Below are 24831 nucleotides of genomic sequence, written 5' to 3'. Positions count from 1 at the left end.
ATATTTATTTATTTATGTATTTTCAATTATCACAATTATTCGCTTCTGCTCATTTCCTATTAGTTTTGTTTCTTTGTTTCTTATGCATGTATTTCGATTTATTTTAGGTGGCTGTCCTTTTTGAACGTCACTGTTGATTGATGCTTCTTAATTTAGTCTATGGGTCAGGGTCATTCTCCATGTTGTTTACTGCATATTACTTGAGATGTATTTTGGGGAGACTATGTATGGACTTGGTTTGCTGCAAATCGGCTGTGTTCCTGATGGGGTTAATGCAGGATAGCAGGTCCAGGAATTATTTTCTGGCCAAAGCCTTTCGCACTTAGTGTAAGTGTTTCTCTCGCTTGCCATTGGATGTCATTTTTTGGTTCTCTGGCTTTCCGCACTCCTCATTGGGCACAAATATTTTGACAGACACCCCGAGCCTGCCCTTAGCTCTTGGAGAAAAAAAAAATAGTTCCACAGAAGTGTGTATCAATCAGAGACACAACTCTAAAGACCGAAATAAACAGAAGAAGAGGAGCGTGAAAGGAAATTCTAGGACAGGTTTTAGAACGCCTGTTAGGAATGACACCTCACCAGCAAGGTTGATGTAGCTTTTACATTGAGTATTCTGGATTACTGTTTGGAAACTGCTTGCTATATCTTAACCTGCTGCAGTTTTTTTGGTTGGTTTTGGAAGGAGTTTTTTTTTTTTCTTTCCTGGATCCGCGGTATAAAATGAGTGACAGACGAAGATCTGCCGCAGCTCTGAGTACCAGAGCACATGCTTTTTCAGTAGAAGCATTGATTGGGACAAATAAGAAGAGAAAACTGAGAGACTGGGAGGAAAAGGAGTTGGGTCTTTCCATGGAAAACCTCAGCCCCAATGGGCAGCTTGAGGAAGGGGAAGACTCGAGTCAGTGCTTGGATATCAACCCGGGTTAGTGCGAAAATGCCGGTTTCCTTTTACATTTTAATCATTAATGTTCAGTTTGGTCTTGTTCAGAAATGTAAACGAAGGCAAACGTTACAACTAACACTAGATAACCAATCACAAATAAGCGTAGGCGTATTTCAAACTATTTTTACAGACATGTTATTCTTCAGTACCGTGCATGTTTACAAAATTAAACATACATTGAAAACAGTTATCCCTGAAAACACCAATGATGCCGTATAATTATTATCCATTAAAAAAAAAAAAAAAAAAAAAAAAAAAAAACACATTTTGAAATAAAAAAATAAAAAATAAAAAATCTAATAAATGTGTTATTGCATGATACTAAATCCAACTCTGGAGCTTTGACATCTTTCCAGACCGTAGAAGAGTGTGCTGTTGTTCGATAGAGTTTTTATCACCTGGCACACGCCTTCTTTCTTGGGATTTCTCAGGTATTAAATTATGCTTCGCTTTTCAAACAGCTGTTACCCTTTTATATCCATTGGTTAATATAAGAGCTCTTTATATATTGAAGATTGTAAAAACAAACTACGAACAAATTGGCGCAGACTATGTTTTATTATAATTATTATCATAAACGTAAAACGTATGCATCTGCTGCCTGTCCTGCCATGTCAAAAAACATTAACACTGTTTTCCGTGTCAGATGACGGATGGAGAAGTAGGAATTAGAGCTTCTGCAGAGCTAGCTGGAAGTCATACAGTTAAGGTCATAACCACGTAGCATTTACTACCCTGCAACGTTAACACTGTTTTGTTTGTTTGTTTGTTTGTTTGTTTTTAAAATTTGTTTTGTTTACTTCCTTCTAACAGACAACAAAACACGGATGTTAAAAAAAACTTCACAGATATAACTCAAGAGGTCCCAACTTGTTGGTTTTGTAACAGCGTTTGTGTTGTTTTACAAAAAGTTAAACGCTTGTGATTATAACCTTTATTCTGCTAGTAGCCTACAATAAGATTCGGTTCTGATTTAGTTGAAGTATTTGAGATTGAAAATGGGATGATTTATTTATTTATTTCACAGGATAGCAACATCGCTGTGCATTACTTTTTAAATAGAACCGTAAATGACCGCAATGGCTTCGTGAGACAGAATAGCTATCACTTCCCCTCGAATTCATTTTCATTCCACGTTATAATGCAATGAACGAGTTACTTATTTATTTCTTTATTTTTTTAATGTAAAATTTATGAATAGCCTATACTTTATTACCAAAACGAATCATGTGCGTCTTTTACAGGAAAGAGACAGCATTGCCTGTGTTTATATACAATCTAATTGAAATCTAGGCCTGCGTTTTAAACGCTGTCTATTAAAACAATACAATAATTCAGTTAAATGCAATTATGAATTATTAAAATCACAATATACCAATACTAACAGGCCTGTGTAATAATATTTACAAGGTATATGTGATTTTGAGTGTAAATTAGTTTTCTGTTCAACCTAGCCTCTCACAATGAATCTCGCTTCTGAAAACAAAGAGGGATTTATACTGTAACATATTATCAGTCCTACATTATCTTAAACATTTTTTCCAGTCCGGTTTTAACCCATTAATTAACTGCAATCATTTGAAATCGCCGACTGGTGTGCTTGTATAACATTATACATTTGGAGATGTATAATGTTATACATATACAACATATATGTTATATATGTACGTTTGCTATTCTTAAGTGCATTTCGCTTTAGCTCTGGCACAGTGAAGCTTGGTTTACACACCTAGTTATAACTATTAAACATTCAGTAGGGCTGAATTTAGAAACACTAAATTGAAATACAATTCAACCACCGATGTTTTGACTAGATGCCCTTTTCGATGACTTTAAAGACGTGCAGTTGAAGAGTATGTCGTTGAAATTAGTTTATTTTAATATTGGTCTATACATCGTATTCGTTTTAATTAAACCTGTGAAAAAATATAATTGGTCTGTTAATATGCACAGCATCTTACGTGTCTGTTACGGTTATATTGCTCAGAAATTAGTAAACAAAATTACATCTATTACATCACACACAGGCTCTCCTCCGAATAAACACAAGTATGTTCAAGAATTATAATAATAATAATATTTTAATATAATACTATATTAATTAATATTAATAATAATAATATAATAACAATGAAATAAAAAAATTTTCTATACCAGATTAAAAAAAAAAATTCTCCCAATGTTATGTTGGAATGCTTACGTTTCACTAAGTTTACTGTTTATTTATTTTTTTAAGTTACAATAAATGAACTCTTTAGCAGTTCTCTGTACTTATTTTGAAAAACATTTCTATGCCAAACTACTAAATACATTTATATATATAATTCAATGATAAATACAATTTTCTGACATTTTATTAAATTCTGTTGAAAAAATGTCTTAAATTTACAGGCATGTGTTTTATATTATTTATACAGCTTTCAATTTTTCTCAGTATATCTAAAAGTCCTGTTTTCCTTGTTTTGCTGTTGCAAAATTTCCAGAAAATATTATTCAGTACACTGGTTACTATTATAATACTCTTCTCACTTTCCCGTGCCTCTGAAAACCCTTTCAAAACTAAAACTGGAAGAAATGTTATAAGAATCTGGTCTTAAACCCATTTTAAAATAGCATACGATCAAAAGAAGCCAAAAAAAACCTTGTATTTCCTGTTTTGCTTCTTGTAACCTCTTTGGATTGTTTTCTTGTTTTTTCTGATGTAAACCCTCTGCACTATCTTCTTCCTTGATAATTCCATGCACAATCACCCTTCTTTTTGTATTTATACTGCATGCAGTACATGAAAGTCAGCTAATGAAACTATCATAAATAGCCACATTTGTCTCCTTCCTGTGGGGTTACTTTATTCTTCTAGATAGACAAATTAATAAACTCTCTAGCAATCCTGAATATCATCACGGATGAAAAGAGTGGAAATTAAAACATCAACACCCAGTGCAATAAACATATTAGCTGCCTCAATTTATTTTTCCCTTCTGTCTTGGCAATGTATTAATAATCTATCTGTATGTTAGCAGGTTGTGAGTAACTATCTTGCAGTAATGCTGGAAGATAAATGAAATGCACTGTCTATGCTGCTGCCTCAAGAAGAGCTCAGCTTGAACCTAGTGTGGGAAATAATAATAATAATAATAATAATAATAATAATAATAATAATAATAATAATAATAATAATAATAATAATAATAATTTTTATATAGCGTTTTTCATAGTGGACCACCATCACAAAGCACTTTACAAGATACGAGACTAGGGTGTGTGAACTATGCATCAGCTGCAGAGTCACTTACAACAACGTCTCACCTGAGAGGCGAAGCCCAAGGATGTTAAGTGACTTGCTCAGGGTCACACAATGAGTCAGTGGCTGAGCTGGGATTTCAACCGGGGACCTCCTGGTTACAAGCCTGTTTCTTTAACCACTAGCTCGGCACTTCTCTAGTATCTGCAGTCCCTAGCCTGGAGGTAGAAGGCAGCAGTCACAGTGGCAGAGGATTCCTCGCGTTGCAATAACCACAGCGTCTTTGATAAAAGGAAACCCGTTCAATGCTGTGAGTGTGGGGTCTCAAGTGTTTTCAAAGGGAAGCAAAGGCCGAGTTGAAACATTCTTTGTTTTGTCCACTTGGAGAGCACCTCAGAATGTTGGTTCCGTGCGCTTAAAAGACTGTAAATGAGAAGGCCTTGGGTACCTGTTCATCATTGCTGCTATTCATATTGCTAGTGTCTGCATTGATCTCAGGTACGTTTGACACAATAATAATTGTGTGCGTACATACTGCAAGTTGTTTAAGGATGATAAAAAAAAAAATAATCTAGGTACAAAAAACCATTCCAGTATACACATGCTGATGTTTTTTTACAGTATGGGACATGGCCAGCAGTTACTTTTTCACATTGTGACTGTCTTTAACAGTCTACTGTTTCTTTTCTTTATTATTATAATATTTTTTTGCCTTGGTCCCCATATCAGTTGCCAAGCAAATAATCAACTTAATATACATTGTACAAGGTCTATATGCAGGAAAGGTAAAAAAAAAAAAACCCAAAACTTAATGCTTATCATATGTCAAAGTAGACATGTTTTCATGGCAGGCTTTATCTGTGTTCAAACCGTCTGACCACCACAGGCCATTATGAAAGAGGATATCTCATTGCGTTTCTGACTTCTCTGAAGTTGCTGATGGCTGCTTTTAAGTAACTATTAGGTGCAGGAGTAGCGGGTAAAAAAGTGAAGACATGACTTTGAATTAAATAAATAAGACAGGTATTTTGAGATAAGGGGGGGGTGTTCATTTTGTGAGTGAAAGGGGCAGACCTTGATTTTGCATGGGGGTGGAGGCAGTTTTTCTGTTTACACAGACAGGGGTTTTGTCTGAATTCACTCTAGTTAGCAGCATATTAATACTTTTTATTGAGCTATATACTTCATCCCTGATGTTAAGATAATTCAGATACATTGACAGCTAAATGAAAAATATAATCTGCTGCGGCAGGAATTATTGTGGTTTTGTGCAGAAAAAAATGAATTATCTTGAGCTTTTTAGTGATTCACATTAGGGTGCCTGGTAAGTCAATGTTACAGTGAGAGTTTTAAGATGCAGGACGTTTATTATATGTATTATATGTGATATATTGGAACTGTGCTCTACTACTGTGTCCTGCATCCATTTGTCTCGAATAGTAAATCAGTGTAGTAAATCAGCAAATGTACTGTTTTATTTTTCTGTAATGTGAAGTACATTATATAAAGCTTTCTATTTTAAAGCTACCTCTCGTATAAATATGCCACATCTATACTTCTAGTTATTCCTTGTAAACTCAAACATACACTTGCATACAACCGGTTTCAAATCCTGTTTCAGGCTAGTGATATTTCATGTAACAGAAGGTCTTTTGTTAAATCCGCTTTTGCTAAAAGTTAGTTTTGTCTTTTTATTTGGATTCATTTTTTTTTTTTTTAACACATAGCATATGGCACAGCTGAAATACTGCATGTACTATTATAACTAATAAAAAAATGAACTGAAGACAACTGAGCATTTCATTTTTTTTTTTTTTTTTAGATTTTTCAATGACGGTCACACTTAATGTGGTTTAAAACAGGTTGGGTGTACAGATCAATTGGCTTGACGGCATTTATAAATGAAAGTGATATCTTAGTCTCCCTGAACCTGGAAATCTTAAAGGTAGAATGGAAGGGGTGTGAAAAATTGAGTTTTCTCTTAGCCATGTGTCATTCTTGTTATTTAGTTTCCAATTCTTGTCTTGTTTCTGTTAAGTTTAGCAAGGTCCATAGCCACAAGCCTTACTGTTGAAGACAGGACCCCTTGAACATGAGATGTATAGCTCAAGGATTCTATCCTGGTTCAGTAAATGCATTTGAAAATACATCTGAAGACCATTTCTGGTAGCTTTAGTTCATTGTCCTACAAGGGCTTTTTGCATCTTCAATTAGAATAGTCACCTTCAATAGCTTTCCTGCATCAGCTGCTCTGGGTGAGTTAATTGCAACTCTTAATGAAATGCATAGAGTCTTCATTTTTATTAAAATATTTAATTAAAAAGTGAGTAGCGTTTATTTGAAAAATACTGCATTTTAAAAAGTGCAGTGGGGTTTGAGATCTGTCCTCTAAATCACTACAGGAAGAGCAATTAAAAAAACAAAACAAAACTATCAGGGCACTAGCGCAGACATTTTGAAAAGAGCTTTGAAACAGACTTTAAAGATATAAGTGTAAAAATGTGTCAGGGTGTTAAAAATGAAAATAAACATGACACGTATGTCATTTAAACAGTTGTACCAACATGTGGGGATGTATAACGCTGCATTTTTCAGAACCCTGCTACTTATTCTTTAATATGAGCCAAACGTGTACAAGAGCAATTTTGAGATCCAGTACTGCATATATGTAATGCATTTATGGCATTTATTTTTTTCCCTAAATATATATATAAACATTTTTTAAAAAACACCAAATTCAATCCATCTCATTAACAGCAGTTATTACTAACTCAAATCAGCATAATTGTCTACAGAAAGTTTACACAGGGGTTGAAGGTGAAATGAATAATCAAGTTTGTCTCTTTCTTTATCCTTCAGTCTCAAACTAAAATAAAAAGCCCTTGTGGAACAATGAACCAAGGCAAGTAGAGATGGCCTAGTTAGAACACAAAATTAATCTCAAATTGCTTCTTTCTCCTTTCTCCTGGTTAGATTCAGAGCCTAGCCCTAGTTCTGACACTGAGGGTCTTGCTGAAACAACTTCATGCTTGTTTAGCTCCCACTCAGATCTGGCTCCCAACCCCTCGGATTCCTCTCCCCCCTTTACTATGGATGACATCCAGGTGGAGCTGCAGTGTTCTGACCTTTGGAAGAGGTTCCATGAGATTGGCACGGAAATGATCATAACTAAAGCTGGCAGGTAACGTTTACAAACATTTGTAAGAGCTCAATTCTTTCTTTCTATCTATCTATCTGTCTATCTATCCAGGTTTGCAGTAAAGCATTGTTCTCTGTACCTGAAATGTGAAGGTCACATGTCCAATACACTATGAAAATAACAACCATCAAATGCAGTACAGTATTGACTCCACAGTTTGTTATTCTAAAATGAATAAATAAATACATAACTGAATTAGCAACTAACTAAATAAATACATCCTTTACATGTGGTTTACCGCTCTTTGTATTTTGGTCTCGGAGCATAAATGCCATAGGCAGAACAGAATCAAATGTCAATGAAAGAAAAAACATGTTATCAGTGATAAACCATTTGAATTGCAGTTCATGCATTTCACATGTGAACATTGTGGCCCAGGCAGCCTACCTGTCTGGAAAGTATTTCACAGAGGCAACACTTGCTTTGAAATATCCTGCTGCCTAACCCTGAGTTTGCTGTGTTCTAGCCCAGCGAATCAATGAGAAAAGTGTTGGCAGTCATTTCCTTCTGTTTATACACATTATACAAACAAGAGGTTGTTTATACATACGAACACACTTTTATAAGAAAACCCAGCTTGGAAGAGATTGCAATTAATTATCGTATTTCTATTGTAATCTTTTTATCTAGAATATTGAGTTTAACTTACCACAACATTTTTTCAAGAAAATGAACATTCATTAAACGGCTTCCACACCCGTTCTCTTATTTAAAAGCACACATGAAATGAAATTTACTCTGCTTGACCGATATTAAACTATTTTAAAAAATAAAAATAATGACATTGAATTCTGGAGCTTATTTCTATATTGCGAGATTGTATACGTTCAAATATGACAGGTTTTTCGACCAGTTATCACCTGTTTCTATTCCAGTCCAGTAGTTGGTGTCGTCTATAGTACAGTTAGGACAGCAAATTGTATATTATTTTTCTGAACGCACATGAACCACGCGACACAAGGAATGTGTTTTGAATGGTCTCGGAATTAACATTTGCGTAACCATTCGTCCTATACAAGACAGATAGGGTTAAGTACCTAACACCGCATTTTCTATTTATAGTATGCTGTATATGCATTGTATATACGCCCATGTATTGTACACGTTTGAAACTGAGTCATAAACACATAATTGTGTTACATAGACTTATAAAGCGTTGTTTAATAAGTGCAAATATTAAATATGTTAGAAAACATGGAACATATGCCGTCTACAGAAATGTTCCGTCGCGGGACAAGTTGTGAAGTCAGAAAAAACTACACTAGCAGAGCTAACTTACAGACTCTGTTAAAAGAAGTACACGCCAATAGGGAATGTTATAAAAAGTATAGAAAATCGCAAATAAAACAAATGCTGCTAGCGGGTACACTCTCAGCAGAAAGAAGAGAGGGTCGTTGCAATATTGGGGCCGTCTAATATATTTCTTCACAACTTGCCTTGTTCTTATAGAATTAGCTGGACTTGCCTAAATGTACTGATATGTTGAGGAATAAAAATGGCGGGCCTGTTTGAAATTCAAACATGATAAGAAAATGTATTCCTACTGTAAATGGTTTTATGGATCTTTTAAAACGGCGTAATGCTATACTAATACTACATTATATGCTCAAAAAGCTTTAAGGCATTTTTATATAGTTTTGTTTTTGATATTGAAAATAATTATAAAGTATTTGGATTATTTAAAGGGTTACATTAGAAACGGTATTGGCATTTATTTTTCAGAAACAAACCCTGCTTAGTAGCGGAAACTATAGTCACGTGATCGAAATATTAAAATCCCCAAACGTCATGCTTTCTATGGTGTGGCTGTTAGTCAAATACAAGTTTGAGTTAAATGAAGTTTAAACCTCATTTTACTTAAAATTTGAGTAAATGAAATACTGTTTAACTTTTTTACTTAAATCATTTTTTAAAAGCTTGAATACAACTTATATTTTATAAACCAATATTAGGGTCATCAAGTACGTACATTTTTTTCTGTAAGAAGAATAAGATATAATAATAATAATAATAATAATAATAATAATAATAATAATATAATAATAATAATAATAATAATGCTGTTCTTCAAGAAACTAAAATGTGTGTTTCACAGAAGATACAAAGATGCACCAACAGCCTAACTGAAGACCGCTAATCTAACCCTTTTTATATATATATATATATATATATATATATATATATATATATATATATATATATATATATATATATATATATATAACACACAATTGAACCCCATTTCTAAGCAGCACGCATTGAGCCTTTTTAGCACACTATAGTCAGAGGTTTAATAATAAATCTTATACAAATTCTTTTTGATTGTTTTAATAGTTTGATAATATACTTTAGAAGCACAAAACCCACAAGTGTTACCAAAATGAAATGTGTTTGAAATATGTTGTACACGATATGCGCTTTATTATGTTATAACACTATAACAGTGGTGAATGATTTAAACAAATAGGCGCTGCTGCATGTGCTAATTTTTTTTAGGGTTACTGTATTAAAAACGGCAGCCTTGCTTGAAACCCGATAAGGATAACCTGTTATACCTACACCACTGGTTTAGTTCTGAAACGTAATCGCTGCCTCGTATAAAGCAAATGGCCAGGTGATAATGTTGAATTTGCCATTGATTTTGATTCAGTGTGAACGGCGTGTGTTAAATATAGGCACTGTTTGTTGCAGGAGTTATTATCATAGTGAGGTATTTAAATATATAAGTGCTGGCTATACGGACCTTAAAGAGTTTTTTGTTTTTGTTTTGTTTTGGTTTTTTTCCGTAAAAAAGTTCCTATATTTGTCAAAAGTTATTCATTAAAAAAATGTATTCGGTTAGATCAAAAAAAAAAAAAAAATGGTGAAGTAGATCGTGTTTTAGATGTATTTATTCATTTACTATGTTTTTTTTTTTCACTCGATTAACATGTTACTATCATGAAATACGAAAATAAAATTGTTATGACGCATACAATAAAATAAAAAATAATTCTAGAATGTTCTCAGTGAAACCGATGTGGTTTGAATTTAACTGGACATTGTTTTTCTCCGCAAAAATAAGTTATAGTTTATCCAGCATTTAACGTACCATGTTTTGTCACAAAAATATAATTTACTCAGCATTGCATAATTAATCCTGTACATCTGAGACTTTAAACACACTGGATAGCATGTTCTTCCGCCTGCTGTCTTTGTTTCAGAATACACATGAGATAAAAACGATCCTCAGGAGTTTCAGTTTGTCAAATATAGCACACTATAAACACAACGGCACTTTTACGCTAGATCAGGAGATATAAATATATTATATATATATATATATATATATATATATATATATATATATATATATATCTATATATATACAATATTATATATAGTATATATATATAATACTACAATACTCAGTAGTATATTGTTTTTTGGCCGCCAAAATCATATAGTAAAAACCGGCGGTAGCCATAATACTTTTACAGTATTAACCGTAAAGATTTTTTAAAAAAAATGTTTGGCAAAAGTCATTTTTACAAAGTTTTCCTTAAGGCGCCGAACATGGAAAGTTACAATTGGCTTGTGTAGTAAGTTCGTCATCAGTAAGCTGAAATTTGACTTTTTTAATAAATTATATATAATATTATATTCTCTAAACGAAACTTTGAACTATATATAGGATGATTATATATATATATATATATATATATATATATATATATATATATATATATATATACACACACACACACACACACACACACACACACACACACACACACACACACACACACATATATATATATATATATATATATATATATATATATATATATATATTATATATATATTATATATATAATTAGTGGTTTTAAAAGCAAATCTTAAATTGTTTATGGTTTTTCTTGTTTTTTTCACAGGCGTATGTTTCCAGCGATGAGAGTCAAAATCCTGGGCCTCGATCCCCATCAGCAATACTACATTGCCATGGATATAGTTCCAGTGGACAACAAGAGATACAGGTAAATCAACCTATACTTCAAAGCTGTTATAAACCAACCGAGTCCAAACTAATTGTTCCATTATTAAGTTATAGTTTTACAATTATTTTAAAGTCGAGCAAAAACAAACTGTGATGAGCTAATAATTGTAGGCCGGCACGGCTCTCAGGCAAATGATGGAAGAAGATGAAATAGTTATGATGATTTGGAAACACTGTTCATTTCCTTGATTACTCATAAGGCATATTTATATATGTGTATATGAATATGGTGTTAAAATGCTTACAGAGATGTACATGTAATCATCTCTAAAAAGGGAGATTGTGTGATTATGGATTCTTCTGTTCTGATAATACATTTATATATTTATGTATTTATTTTGACCATGGAGTTCCTTTACAGTAATGACAGTATCTGCTTTTCGCACAAGAGCACAAGCCTGCATATGCACATAGACAAATGCCTGCCCATTTGTTTAAACACCTTTACGTACATTAGCGTGATCTTGCAGATATGCATGCACACTTCTGCTCATATGCTTAATTATTCACATATAAGTCTGCTTACAAAGTCACAAAGATGTGTACGCAAGTACACACGCTGTCTTGGCACGACTGTATTGGGGGATTGCTACCTGCTAGAAAGACGTCCTGAGTAGGCAGCGTCTTTTGCATGTGTATATAAGGAAGTGGGAGTTTACATCTTTCCAGGACAGTGTCATATAAACTCCTTTCTTTATTGATTGTGCTTGTGCCAGATGGCAGATTTATGGAAGATGAAAGAGGATAATCAAATTTCCAGTTCTGTTTCAGGGTTAGGTTTCTCCTTTAACACTTTCCGTTATGCAGACCATAACCATAAACAGAGCTCTAAACAGGAAATTATGGAAATGCTTGAGATTCTCAGCAGGAGAGCATTTAATGCACACAAGCAATAACAAAAAAAAAATGAAGTGTGAGTTTTGTGAGTTTTACCCTTTAGCAATGGCTGGGACTGAAGCAAAAAGCTAAGTGGCTAAACTATAAACAGGGCCAGAGCTAAAGTCAAACAGCTGCTTTGCTATCTTTGGTGGTGTACCATTCTTAAAACGTGGTGGAGGAACACTTTGCATTGGCAGGGAAGGATAGACTGTACTGTAGGCCTACTGTCAGTATCATTTCAGTTTTGAATACCAGTAGTGCTTTTTGTAAAGGTTACATTTTAAGATTTTTAAAGCAAGAACTTAGCAAAGCTTTGTTTGTTGCATTAAAGTTTTAAGTTTAGAATAAACCCATTTCCCACTAACATGATTGTAGAACTGAACAGCTTTTCTAAATATAGATATCCTGATTGGATTCGAATGAAGCTCGCAAGGCTGTTTATGTGATTGCAATGTATTTATCTATTTTATTTGTTTGAAATTACATTGCATGACTTGTAAAAAGAATGAAGAAAAAGTTGTGCTTGTGTATTTATTGTTGCATGAGACATTACTCCCAGGCCTTTCACACTGTTCTATCAATACACAAATCATGCCATCAAGTTTCGAAAATAAAGCTTCACTCTGCAAAACAAAGAAATTGCATCTCGTGATGAAAATGGGATTTTTACAACAGTTGCATTGAGTGCCTCAGTTGTTTTAATTTCTCTATTGAATTCCACCCTCCCTCCTTCAGGTACGTGTATCACAGCTCGAAGTGGATGGTTGCAGGCAACGCAGACTCCCCAGTCCCTCCTCGGGTTTACATCCATCCCGACTCACTGGCCTCAGGAGATACTTGGATGAGACAGGTGGTCAGCTTCGACAAACTCAAGCTGACCAACAATGAGCTGGACGATCAAGGACATGTGAGTCCAAACCGCTATTGGTCAGCTTGTCAGAGACGCTTCAAAGAGTAGAATGGTGCTACAGGAGTTTTCATAGAGTTGCGTGGCATTCTGCCCATATATATATATATATATATATATATATATATATATATATATATATATATATATATATATATATATATATATATATATATGATTGCCCTGATATTTCCATGAGGAATTTAACAATGCTGCTGTGTACCCCAATAATGATGTGATATAGTTATATATAGAATGGGTTTCATTCAGTTTAAAATGCTGTATTTTCTCTATCATTTTACAGTCAAGGGCTATCAAAGACTGATTTTTTGGTTTGTTTGTACTTTCATACACATTAAATACATCTCTTGATTGCTGCACAATATGCAAATCACCCCTGTCTGTTCTGTATACAGGGAATCTTCAGTCTCATTTAAAATAATTATTTTCTTAATGATCCTGACCTGGAGTCTTGTGATTTACTGTAAATAGAGGTCCACATATGGTATCTGAAGCAAAAAGACACATAGTTATTACATGCAGTCATTTAATAACTATGTCTGCAGCCAGGGCCCTTTGTCTTTTCTTTCATTTTAGTTTATATTCTAGTAAAGTGACTTTTAAAGATGCAGTGAGGCTGGGAAAAGGGCCTTCAAAATCGATACACTCCTGCTACAGCTGTTTAAATAACATACCTGTCATTTTTTTCTTTTCATTGTTAACATCCTGACAACTTTTTACACATAACTTTAAAGTCTGTTTCAAAGCTCTTTTAAAAATGTCCACTCTAGTGCACTGTTAGTGTAAGGATTGTTGCCCACGTTGTCAAAAAGATAACAGGCACTGAAGGGACTGCACTCATTTTGCCACTAATTAAAACCAAAGTTCAGGCTCCAGGGAAAGTTTAACCATCCAGATTTAACACGATTGCACTTGTGTGAAATCTTTTGATTGTTCACACTGCCAATGCTATTCAGCCTTAAATACTACTGAAAATATAATGGCCCTATCCATGTGTGCCCACATTCATTACAGATCTGTATGTTTTTGATTTCAGATAATTCTTCACTCCATGCACAAGTACCAGCCGCGGGTTCATGTCATTCGAAAGGATTTTAGCAGCGACCTCTCACCAACTAAACCTGTCCCTGTAGGAGAAGGGGTGAAAACATTCAGCTTTCCAGAGACTGTGTTCACCACTGTCACTGCTTACCAGAACCAACAGGTGAGGTATTGCAGAGTCTCTCTTTACATCACCTCTGGACTCATCCGCAGGAAAGAAGGCACCTGCATTGCTCTTGTCTACACTTTCTGCTGTCTCGTACCGCATTACTTCATGAAGTAAAGTTACATTCTTCACATAAAGCCCTAAAAAAAGCAGCCTATGCATATACAAATAATAATGTCCTAATAGCAAACATAGTTATATCCAGTTTCTAAGAGACACCACTGCTCTTTTTAATAGCTATTTGTTTTAATTAACATTTTTGAAAGACAACAATACAACAGTAACGTAAAAAATTCAGAAATAAACAACCGTGCTTCAGTTATATTACTTAGACATTTGATGCTAAATTTGTAAAGTCAATAGATGCTTTTCTCTTTTTAAAAAACAAGAAACAGACACACGTACACACTGAGAGATACACAGACATACAAATGATTGTATTGATTCATATTTTCAAAGAGTTTGCTTAAGTTTAAATCTGGAGCTACGTTTTTTAATATAATGTATGGGTGGTTTTTGTTTTGTTTTTTTTTTTTTTGGGGGGGGGGGGGGGGGGGGGGGGGTGGGGGGTGTTATTATGTGATTTAAACTTTATTGCCCCGCCCGTGCGTTTATGGTATACAGTGTTTCATCACGTTATATGTGAGTTTTCTTTAAATGCAATTATTTCAGCTGACCCAAGCCAAGCAGAAACTTTCTGTGCTCGTTAAATGGGAAATGAAGAAAATGATTCCAGGCAGAACTATCCCTGCTACTGTTTGATTATCTTAATGAGCAAAGCCGTGGCTGGGGCTGGCTTAAGTATATATTTCATTAGTTACTAAATGCAGATTGTACTTCTCATACACTATCTCACTCAAATGCTTTTATCTGGCACACAGTGGATGTGTGATTATAGTTAATTGCTGCATGAATTTAGTATTTATATTACATTTTCTCTTTTACATGCAGATCACCAGGTTAAAAATTGATAGAAACCCTTTTGCTAAAGGATTCAGGGACTCGGGAAGAAACAGGTAATTGTGCTATTCCACAGACACTAACGGCTGGCTTCACAGGCCCAGATTAGCACTAATAATGTACTAACTAATGTTACCTTATGATTTGTATTAATTCATACAGTAGTTCTGTCATCTACTGTATGTAGGCCTATGTATACAGACGTTAATCATGAAGTGCTCCATTAATGTATTGATTTTTTTTCCTTTTTTGCTATTTGATTGCATCTTTCCTTACAAAATCTACTACAGTATATTTTTTATTTGGTTAACATCAAGGATAATACATATGATTCTGAAAGTAATTGTAAAATGTAATGGATATTATTATTATTATTATTATTATTATTATTATTATTATTATTATTATTATTATTATTATTATTATTATTATTATGTTATTTTACTGTATACAGTACTGTTTCATAATTAGGCATATACTGTATGTTTTGTGTGCAATATCAGATCTTTGGGCTGATAACACACAGTTCTTGATCTTTATTTTGCCTGAAATACAGAAACATACCCTGTGCATATGAAAGAAAATCCATCTGGATCCAATTATATTAGATATTGAGACATCTTTTTTTATTTTTCAAACAAAAGAGGGTCTGATTTATGGAATATCATGAACATTTTATTGCAGAAAAAAACTAAAGATGAAAAGATATATATAAAAAAAGCTGATACTTTTAAAAGTATATTAAAATGCAGTTGGCATATAGAGCTGAAAAAGCCTTTATGATCATTTTCCATACAGGAAGTTCAAAAATATGGTTGCTAAGGATATCACTGAAGCCCCGGTCACACTTGGAATGATAACGATAACTACAATCATAACCATAACCATAACCATAAATCGTTTATGGAGCGGTCAAACCAGAACAAAAAAGGGCTCAGATATATTGTACAGCAAACGCCAATCAACGTTTTAGTACATGCCCACTTGTATTTGCAGCAAGCAGAGGGACAGTGATGAGGAACATACTCCTGTTGTATTTGATCAACAGAAGGCACGGTGGAGTTATGTGCTTTATTATTAATATTATTATTAGTAGTAGGAGGAGGAGGAGGAGGAGTCACTAAACACATGTCATTCACATTTCTGGAACACTACAATTGCTCAATGTCATAGTTGTGTTTAACCTTGTTTCCAAGGTGATGAGCCTTTCACCTCCAGGAGACGGATGACATGAGGACAGATATAGCAGTTGTTTTTTTTTGTTTTGTTTTGTTTTTTTTTCAATAAGTGTTGATCTTGCGATTCCACATTGCTCCCGAAAATAAAGTTAACTGCTTTGGAACATCAGCCTATAGACACAAAACGCTTTCCACAAATTCAGTAGCATTATTTTTTTCTGAAGGCTATAAACACATTAGATATGGTTTATTTATATAGATGCTGAGTATGAGAAAGTTATTTCATATATTTTACATGGACATTTAGAGCCTTCAGAAAAAAATTATCTAAAATGACAGAAAATATTATTAGGCTGAGGTGTATTTGAATTAAATTTCTCATACTGACAGTACTTTATAAATGCGTTTTAGAAAAAGTGATGGCGAATTTGTAGAAAATGGCCACTGTGAATATAGGCCATCGTATCCCAACACGTATTGCTAAAGTACCGTCAGTATTAGTAATTTAATTCAAATACACCTCTGCCTAATTATATTTTCGATTTCATTCACTTGAAAAAACTGTACACTAAAAGCAAAGGGGAAAAAACAATAATATTATATACGCACAAGCGTGCATAATAAATTCAAACAGAACTCAACACCGACTCCTGTTTTATCTTTGCAATCCACATGTCTTTCTTTTTCTTCGAATCCTTGAAAAGATTGCTGCTCTTGTCGTACAGCAGTGTGTTCTTTTCGACCTCCAAGATTAGTTTCTCCATCTTCTCACTCATTCTTTTCTGTTGGGTCCCGCTGGCATAATCGTGTTCAGTCTATTTATCCATTTTCTTTCTTTTATTCTTCTATGTGTCACCTTGACTGGTGACGTGCTGTACTGTTGGTTCATTCATTTTTTTTTTAATTTCTAATTAATGAAAGGTGGTTCTGAATTCTTTTATATAAAGTTGTTCCAGTCTCTCCAACATATTTTATTTCATCACATTTTTCACAGGCTATTCCATAAACAACGTTGCTATTTTACAGTAGATATTAGTTTTTAGTGGATATGTGTTGTTCTTATTTTTAATTAGATTTTTACTTTGTCCATGTATTTACACACTTTACATGTAAAAGTGCAATTATTTGTAGAACCTATTCTGTCAATTATTCTTTTATGCTTAATGTGAACTAAAATATCACCTAAATTAGCTTCTCGTTTGCATACTACAACTGGGGCCTTAAGAAATACTTTTTAATTTTTTTTCCAAACTATCTTAGTAATATTAGGCAAAAGTTTAGTTTAAGTCATTACTAATGGGACTCTTTTGACCTTTTTATCTCTATTTTTATAATCTAGTAGATCATCTCTTTTTAGTTTATCCACTTTTCTTAACTCCATTTCTATAATTCTTTCTTTGTATCCTCTTTTTTAAAAATGTGTTTTTAATACATTTCTTTGTTTTACATAATCACTTTCTTTTGAAGGTCCACCTTAATATCACTGTGTATTTCATTTGCCGTTTTATGAAACTGGAAAAGAGATTCTTCTTCACGTGCCCAAACCCCAACAAACCAAATGTATTCTAGAGATTGTCTTTCCAATTTTCAAAGTGGTTATTCTTCACATTTCCCCATGTATGTACTAGCAAAATACATTCCTAATTTAGATCCTATTGCTGTACCATTGTTTTGTTTGTAATTTTTATCAACAAATGTAAAATAACTGTTTTCTAAAACTAAGTTGATCATGTTCAGCACTTCTGCTGTTGGTATTGATTTATCTAGTCTATTATCGGATGCTTTTCTTTGTGCATTTTAGGATTTCCTCTTGCTAGGCCTGTTCTTGCATTATATGGCTGCATGTATTTGTTTTAATTATTTTGATATAATGCCTTTATTGTATAGTTTCTCTGCAATTTCCTTAACCTCTTTTACCGATTTATTGATCTTATTACTTTTAACTTCTTCATATGTATCTATATTATTTAATTGACATTCTACAGATTTCATATAATCATCTGTGTTCATTATCACTGTTCCCAAACCTTTATCTGCTGGTCTTATATTTATATCATCATCATTTAACAACTCAGTCATATCTTGTTCTTCAATATTGGTTTAAATTAAGTTTACATTTATTTTCTTTAGTCCTACTATAATTTCTTGTTTAACTACTTCATTATATATATATATATATATATATATATATATATATATATATATATATATATATATATATATATATATATATCTAACCATTTATCTCTTCCATCCAGAGGAGTCCAAGTGCTTGTACTATTAACCTTAATCCTATGCTCATAATTACCCTCTGAATCTGAGATATTTTCATTGAAAAAATATTCTGCAAATCTCATGTGTCTCTCCCACTCCTTTTATTAAGTCCTTTATTTAATATTGCTTTTTGGGATGTGGTTACATTTTTACTTGATAAATTAAATACTATGTCTTCTGTTTTATCTTTACTGTATTTGGTACCATTTCCATTTTTGGGTCCCCTATTTTTATGTTTTGAATTCTCTGCCCTATTCATGTTTGATTCTCTATTTTGCATTTTATTATTTACTTTAAACTCTTATTTTTAATGCTTTAGATCTATTTTGATTATCCTTCTCAATTATGCTGCAGTATCCAGATTTTCTTTCATTGTCTTTAAATACAATAACTGAGAAATGCTTTTAGTTGTATAAAAGATTAATGGGATTGTTCTTATATTTAATAGTTTCTATTGTGCCTTCATATTTAAAATAATCTTTATTCTGTAAGTGTATCTATATGTGGGCCTACAGCTGCCAGAACTTCTGTGTGTGTTTGTGTGAACATAATTTAGATATTTTATTTAGCATTATCTAATCAAAGAAACTGCAAAATGGTATTGCAAAAGTCTACCTGTAGTACAGTATTTCATGTCACATTTCAGTTTTTTGTTAATTATATGGAAATTTACAGCGTGGTATGTAATTCAATATGTTAGCGTATCATAATTCAGCAGGTTTAATTCTATAGGGTGATGCTAAACTTTTGGCCATGGCTGTATATTTTAATAAAATAGGGAATGTCTAGGGAGGCAGCGCATGCTTGTCTAATTAGCTAGTATAATTTGTCTAATTGCAATCCCAGCCATTTAAAACTAACAGGAGCTCAACATGTCAAATTGCCAGTGAATTATCATCTGAATGAAAAAAAAGAAAACATTTAAAATGTGTGTTTTCTGCAGTAACGTGACCAGCAAAGAATATAAATCAGTATGAAATGGAACAGGGAATTGGGAGTTGTTTAGATATAAAACATCATGGAGATTTATACATGTAGTAAAGTTGTCCCTCTTAATCGCTCCCTTTTGGATAAAGCTCTCTCTCTCTCTCTCTCTCTCTCTCTCTCTCTCTCTCTCTCTCTCTCTCTCTCTCTCTCTCTCTCCGTCCTACAGAACTGGCCTGGAAGCCATCATGGAGACATATGCTTTTTGGAGACCCCCAGTTCGGACCCTCACCTTTGAGGATTTTACCACCATGCAGAAACAACAAGGTGTGTAAACCAGTGGGCTTGTTAAAATGTCTGATTACTGATTGATGTCGTATAAAGCTCCTGGATAGATAAATAGATAGTGTGGAAAGTTAATGTTGCAGTCAAGGCAAGCTTTCAGCTGGAATAGTAAAGGCAGGACAGAGGAGCACACTTTTATTTTTAATAAAAACAAAACTTCTAAACCAACATTCCTGCCCTAATACAAATATATACATTTTGTATGTGCACAATTTCCATGTGCAGGGCATCTATCATATATAGGTATGAAATAATATCTTAATATATTCACTTCAATAATGAATCCTGCTTGCTACAGCATATCTAAAATTGAAATATGATTATGGTTATGCATATGTTGGTTTTTGTGTTGACCGTGTCACCAGTCAGTCAATGAGTTATGGAGTTTATTTCTACTTTTGAGCAAGAGTTTACATATATAACTAAATTGATGTTCTTGGCTGTTTCTTGCTGGTTTAAAAACATCTTCATTGTTTGTTTGTTTGTTTTTTTCCATTGAGGTAAGCTTTTACCTTTTACCTAAAAAAAAAAAAAAAAAACACTTCTAGAGCTTAGACTTCTTGTCAAAACTTGTTTTAGATCACAGTATTCTATAGCACAAAAGACATTAACAAAGACATCCTTGAAGTTTGTATAATTGTATTTATCACCTAGAACTTAAAATATGAGTAAAATTAAACACACACACATGCACACACACACACACACGGACACACACATGCACACACATACAGACACACAAGACATTTAAACTGTGTGATCAATTTATATTGAAATTTATGCCCAAGTGGTTTTCTCAGGACTGGGTCTAATACAATTACTGCAATATGTAACATTAATATTAATATTTGATACTGCATTTCTAGAATATATACATGGTAAGTAGAAAATATTCACAGTATGGAGCCGGCCTTGCTTTATATACAGTAGGATTTTATTGAACAAGCCAAACATTTGCTGTGTTTTTTTGTTTAGTTTAGTTTTGTTTGAATTTCCAATAACAGTAAATATACAACAATGACATGGCAATGTTTTCTATACACTTCCAAGAATGATGCATAAAACCATAGCCACACAAAAACCTGAACATGAAACTGTGCTCTTTGGGTCAAGAAGGTATTCAGGCAAGATTTCAATAGTCAAATATCCTTGACATTAATTTGTAAGGATAAATGCGCATAGATACATAGTTACATATTTTGAGTCAGAATGCCCTTCTGAGGCAGTCTGAATTTGTGGCAAGCTGGCAGGCTAGAGACTGAATTGCCTCGACACTGGTGCATGGCTCTTAATGTGGACTTCTGAGTTTCAAAAGCACTTTCTTCTGTTCAGACATGACAATACAGGAAAAACTTAAAATGTTCAGCATGACATCACCACAATATCATACTCATGGCAAAAACACAGCACATAGTTATTATTGAATGCACATGGTGCTAGGGCAAGGCAAGCCAAGAATGGATTGAATTATTTACTTACGAAGGAGTTTGAACTAAATTTTGATCAAAAAAAAAAAGAACCTCGGCCAAAATCTCATTAATAAAAAGATGTGCCTCATTTCACACAGTGTTAGCAAGGTTCTAAAATCTTGACATATTGAAGACGAAGCAAGCCAATATGATGTAATACTTTTAAAGGTTTAAAAAATGCAGAAAGCAGTCCAATTCATATTCTTTTTTCTTAGCTTATCAGGTAGTCCTGCAAAACACTTAATTTTACTATAATACAAAATAAGTCCTTCCCCTGACACAGCTTGTAAACTTCAGGGGTGCAGGGGCAAAGCACAAATTAAGAATACGAATACGATTTTGGTTTTGGGCCCATGCTAAAAACAACATACCCCATTATGCTTGAATACATGAGTTAATTATCACATGTCTTAAAATCTGACTTACATATCGGATTTACTGATAATTGATGTTTACGGATATTGATGTTTGATTTGTTTTTTCAGGGGGAAGCACAGGAACATCTCCAACAGCATCCAGCACTGGTACGCCATCTCCATCTGCCTCTTCCCATCTCCTTTCTCCTTCCTGCTCTCCTCCCACCTTTCACCTGGCACCCAACACCTTTAATGTGGGCTGCAGGGAGAGCCAGCTATGCAATCTCAACCTCTCAGAATACCCGGCCTGTGCCAGAAGCAACATGGCGGCCCTTCAAAGTTACCCGGGCTTAGGGGACGGCTCATACGGCAGGTTACAAACTGGAAGCACTTCCTCCAGTCAGTCCTTCGAAAATGCCGTGCCTCAGAGGACTCCATCTTTAATTTCTGGAATGCAGGCCTCTCCTGCTGCTTTGCCTGGCAACAGCAAGATGGACACCTACAGTGGCCAACTGGGTTCCTTCCCCACCTCTCAGCTCCAGTATGTCATGCAGGCAGGAGGTTCTGCCTCCAGCTCCTCTTCCCACATGTTCAGTGGAAGCCACATGCAACAGGGATCTTACAATGCGTTCTCCCTGCACAATCCATACAACCTCTATGGATATAATTTCCCAGGTACTCCAAGACTGGCCACCAGTCCAGAGAAACTGACAGCATCACAGAACAGTATACTCTGCTCGCCTTCCTCTAATGGTCCCTTTGGAGACAGGCAATACCTATCAACCGGGATGGATGGGATGCACATGATCAGCAACACGTCTTCTTCCCAGCAGAGCGCAAATACCTGCGACAGCCGTCAGTATGGAACTGTACCAGGCCCCTCCTCACAAATGTCAGTACACATGGTGTAAACAAGATCATCATTAGGGATTTTGTTTTCTTGTACTCAAATGAAGGAAACATGGTTGTTATACGTGATTCAGCAACACGAAGGGGTGAGAAAGAACCTCTTTCCTCTGCTTTGTCTGAAACCCTCGAAGAGATTAGCATTTAAATTAAGAAAAATGAAAATAAATATAAGAAGAAAATCTGCTGCTGGAAAGTGTATCTACGGTAATTTCGTGATGGTCTTCAGCAGCCCCAACAAGGAACTGGAAAGGCAAGATCAACTCACACACTTTCTTGTGGGCGGGGTGGGGGTGGTGGTCAACAACACATGTACAATACGATAGACCTGCTTCTGTTGCTGTGATAAGAGTCCATGCCTGAGCCATTATAAAGTGGACAGTCCTTTATGACACATTTTTAAACCTGGGAACTAAGTATATGAATATATCACCCTGCATGGATCATTTGAAATGAAACCTTCACCAACTAAAAAAGAATGGACTACATGTCTTTGGTTTAGACAGCAAACAGTGAATTCTAGGATCCCGAAGATTAAAAAGTGTGGTTTACAGCCATTTTTGGAATGATGTTTCTTGTTTGAAGATCTAGCGAATATAATTCTACTATAAGTGGAAAACATATTAACTATTTCAGCTTCTGAATTTAAAACTGGGAGAGAGGAAATGAAAATATTTAGTAGCATTACACAGGGACTGTCCTGAGAAACCAGATAGACAGAGGATCATGTAATTAAGATAAATGGTATGATTGAGTCTCAAAATATGCTATTCCATTTCCCAGTACCCAGAAATATTTAAAACTCTTGCTTTGTCAGATGCATTGTAGGAATGTCTAAAATACATCCTGGTGAAAGCAACGGCTTTAAGTTGTGTGCAAAAAGTAATACGAGACAGAATTATAAAAGTTTTGATGTATTGTAGATAAATGTATTTATGTGCCTAGCATTAATGCAAGTATATAGATTCAAAAAGGCTAGTAAGATGTATGTAAAATGTAAAAACAAACTTAAAAAAAAAAAAAACAGATGTATAAAAAAGGCCTATGCATAGTGGGGAAAAGAACAAAAACAATGCTCAATAAACATTTTAAGACATCTGAATGATAATTCTGATTGATTTGAATGCATTATTAACAATGTATAAAATACAACTTGTTTTCTTGAGAAGACTGATGGTGTTCTAGTTGTTCAAAAGTATCTGGGGAACCGACCTGCGACTGCAGACCAAAGAAGTGATGCAGGGATAAAGATTGAACTGATGATCTCAATAAAGATGATCAGCAACCAAAATACTGCCACCTTTTCAGTGGAAAAGAACAACACTTGAGTATAAGTAAAATGGACCATATCTTTTGTGATCAACAAGGTCAAATTATTTATTCTCTGGTCTAGGTGGTATTTAATATATGCCATTATTTTTGTTATTGTACAGGATATATATATATACATATATATATATATATATATATATATATATATATATATATAATATTATATATATATATAATATAATATATATATGATTGATATTAGGAACTTATTAGGAACTTCCACTCTGAGGTAGATTAGATAGATTAATCTCAAGGTTTATAGAAATGTGAAAGGTTATGCAAGCACAGGCAGTTTTTTTGCGGTGTCCAATGACTCACATTAAAACCACAAGCAAGTACCATAATAAAAAACAATTCTAAAATGGTGCCAAGTTTCAATTTTAGGGTCATTATGAAGTTCCTAACCATACTTTCTTTAAACTAAAATTCTAACTAGAATCCCAGAATGGAATTTGCAGCTATTGTACTGAATCTTTATTGAAATCCTTCTCTGACAACAATCGATTCTTGTTTGTTTTTTTTTTTTGTTGTTTGTTTTTTTTAATGAATTACTTATGCCTAAAATAATATTGAAATTAACATATATCCGAACAGGACAAATTGCCAAAGCAAGAGTGGGCTTTTTCTGCCATCTTGGGGTAAGAGCATCATTAT

The 24831-nt window shown here is 33.9% G+C and overlaps 1 protein-coding gene across 1 annotated transcript; it reads left to right on the top strand.

Annotated features, from left to right (window-relative positions):
• Window positions 1-479: 479 nt before the first annotated feature.
• On the top strand, window positions 480-23947 carry LOC121327478 (T-box transcription factor TBX15-like). The gene is made up of 8 exons (XM_041271552.1): window positions 480-922; window positions 7158-7365; window positions 11298-11399; window positions 13034-13205; window positions 14263-14430; window positions 15385-15449; window positions 19999-20096; window positions 22069-23947. The coding sequence occupies exons 1-8, from the start codon at window positions 721-723 to the stop codon at window positions 22848-22850; spliced, it is 1797 nt and encodes a 598-aa protein (XP_041127486.1). The 5' UTR covers window positions 480-720; the 3' UTR covers window positions 22851-23947.
• The last annotated feature ends 884 nt before the right edge of the window (window positions 23948-24831 follow it).

Source organism: Polyodon spathula, chromosome 15 (genome assembly GCF_017654505.1).
Source record: "Polyodon spathula isolate WHYD16114869_AA chromosome 15, ASM1765450v1, whole genome shotgun sequence".
In the NCBI taxonomy this organism is placed as follows: domain Eukaryota; kingdom Metazoa; phylum Chordata; class Actinopteri; order Acipenseriformes; family Polyodontidae; genus Polyodon; species Polyodon spathula.
The sequence above is the reverse complement of the archived record's forward strand: the minus strand, read 5'-3'. Positions and strand labels throughout refer to the sequence as shown.

What these genes read in the sequence shown, in the direction of transcription:
- LOC121327478 (XM_041271552.1), top strand. Translation starts at nt 721, where the DNA reads ATGAGTGACAGACGAAGATCTGCCGCAGCTCTGAGTACCAGAGCACAT. An exon ending in GTGCTTGGATATCAACCCGG is followed by an intron (nt 923 to 7,157) that starts GTTAGTGCGAAA and finishes TCTCCTGGTTAG; the next exon opens with ATTCAGAGCCTAGCCCTAGT. An exon ending in GTGGACAACAAGAGATACAG is followed by an intron (nt 11,400 to 13,033) that starts GTAAATCAACCT and finishes TCCCTCCTTCAG; the next exon opens with GTACGTGTATCACAGCTCGA.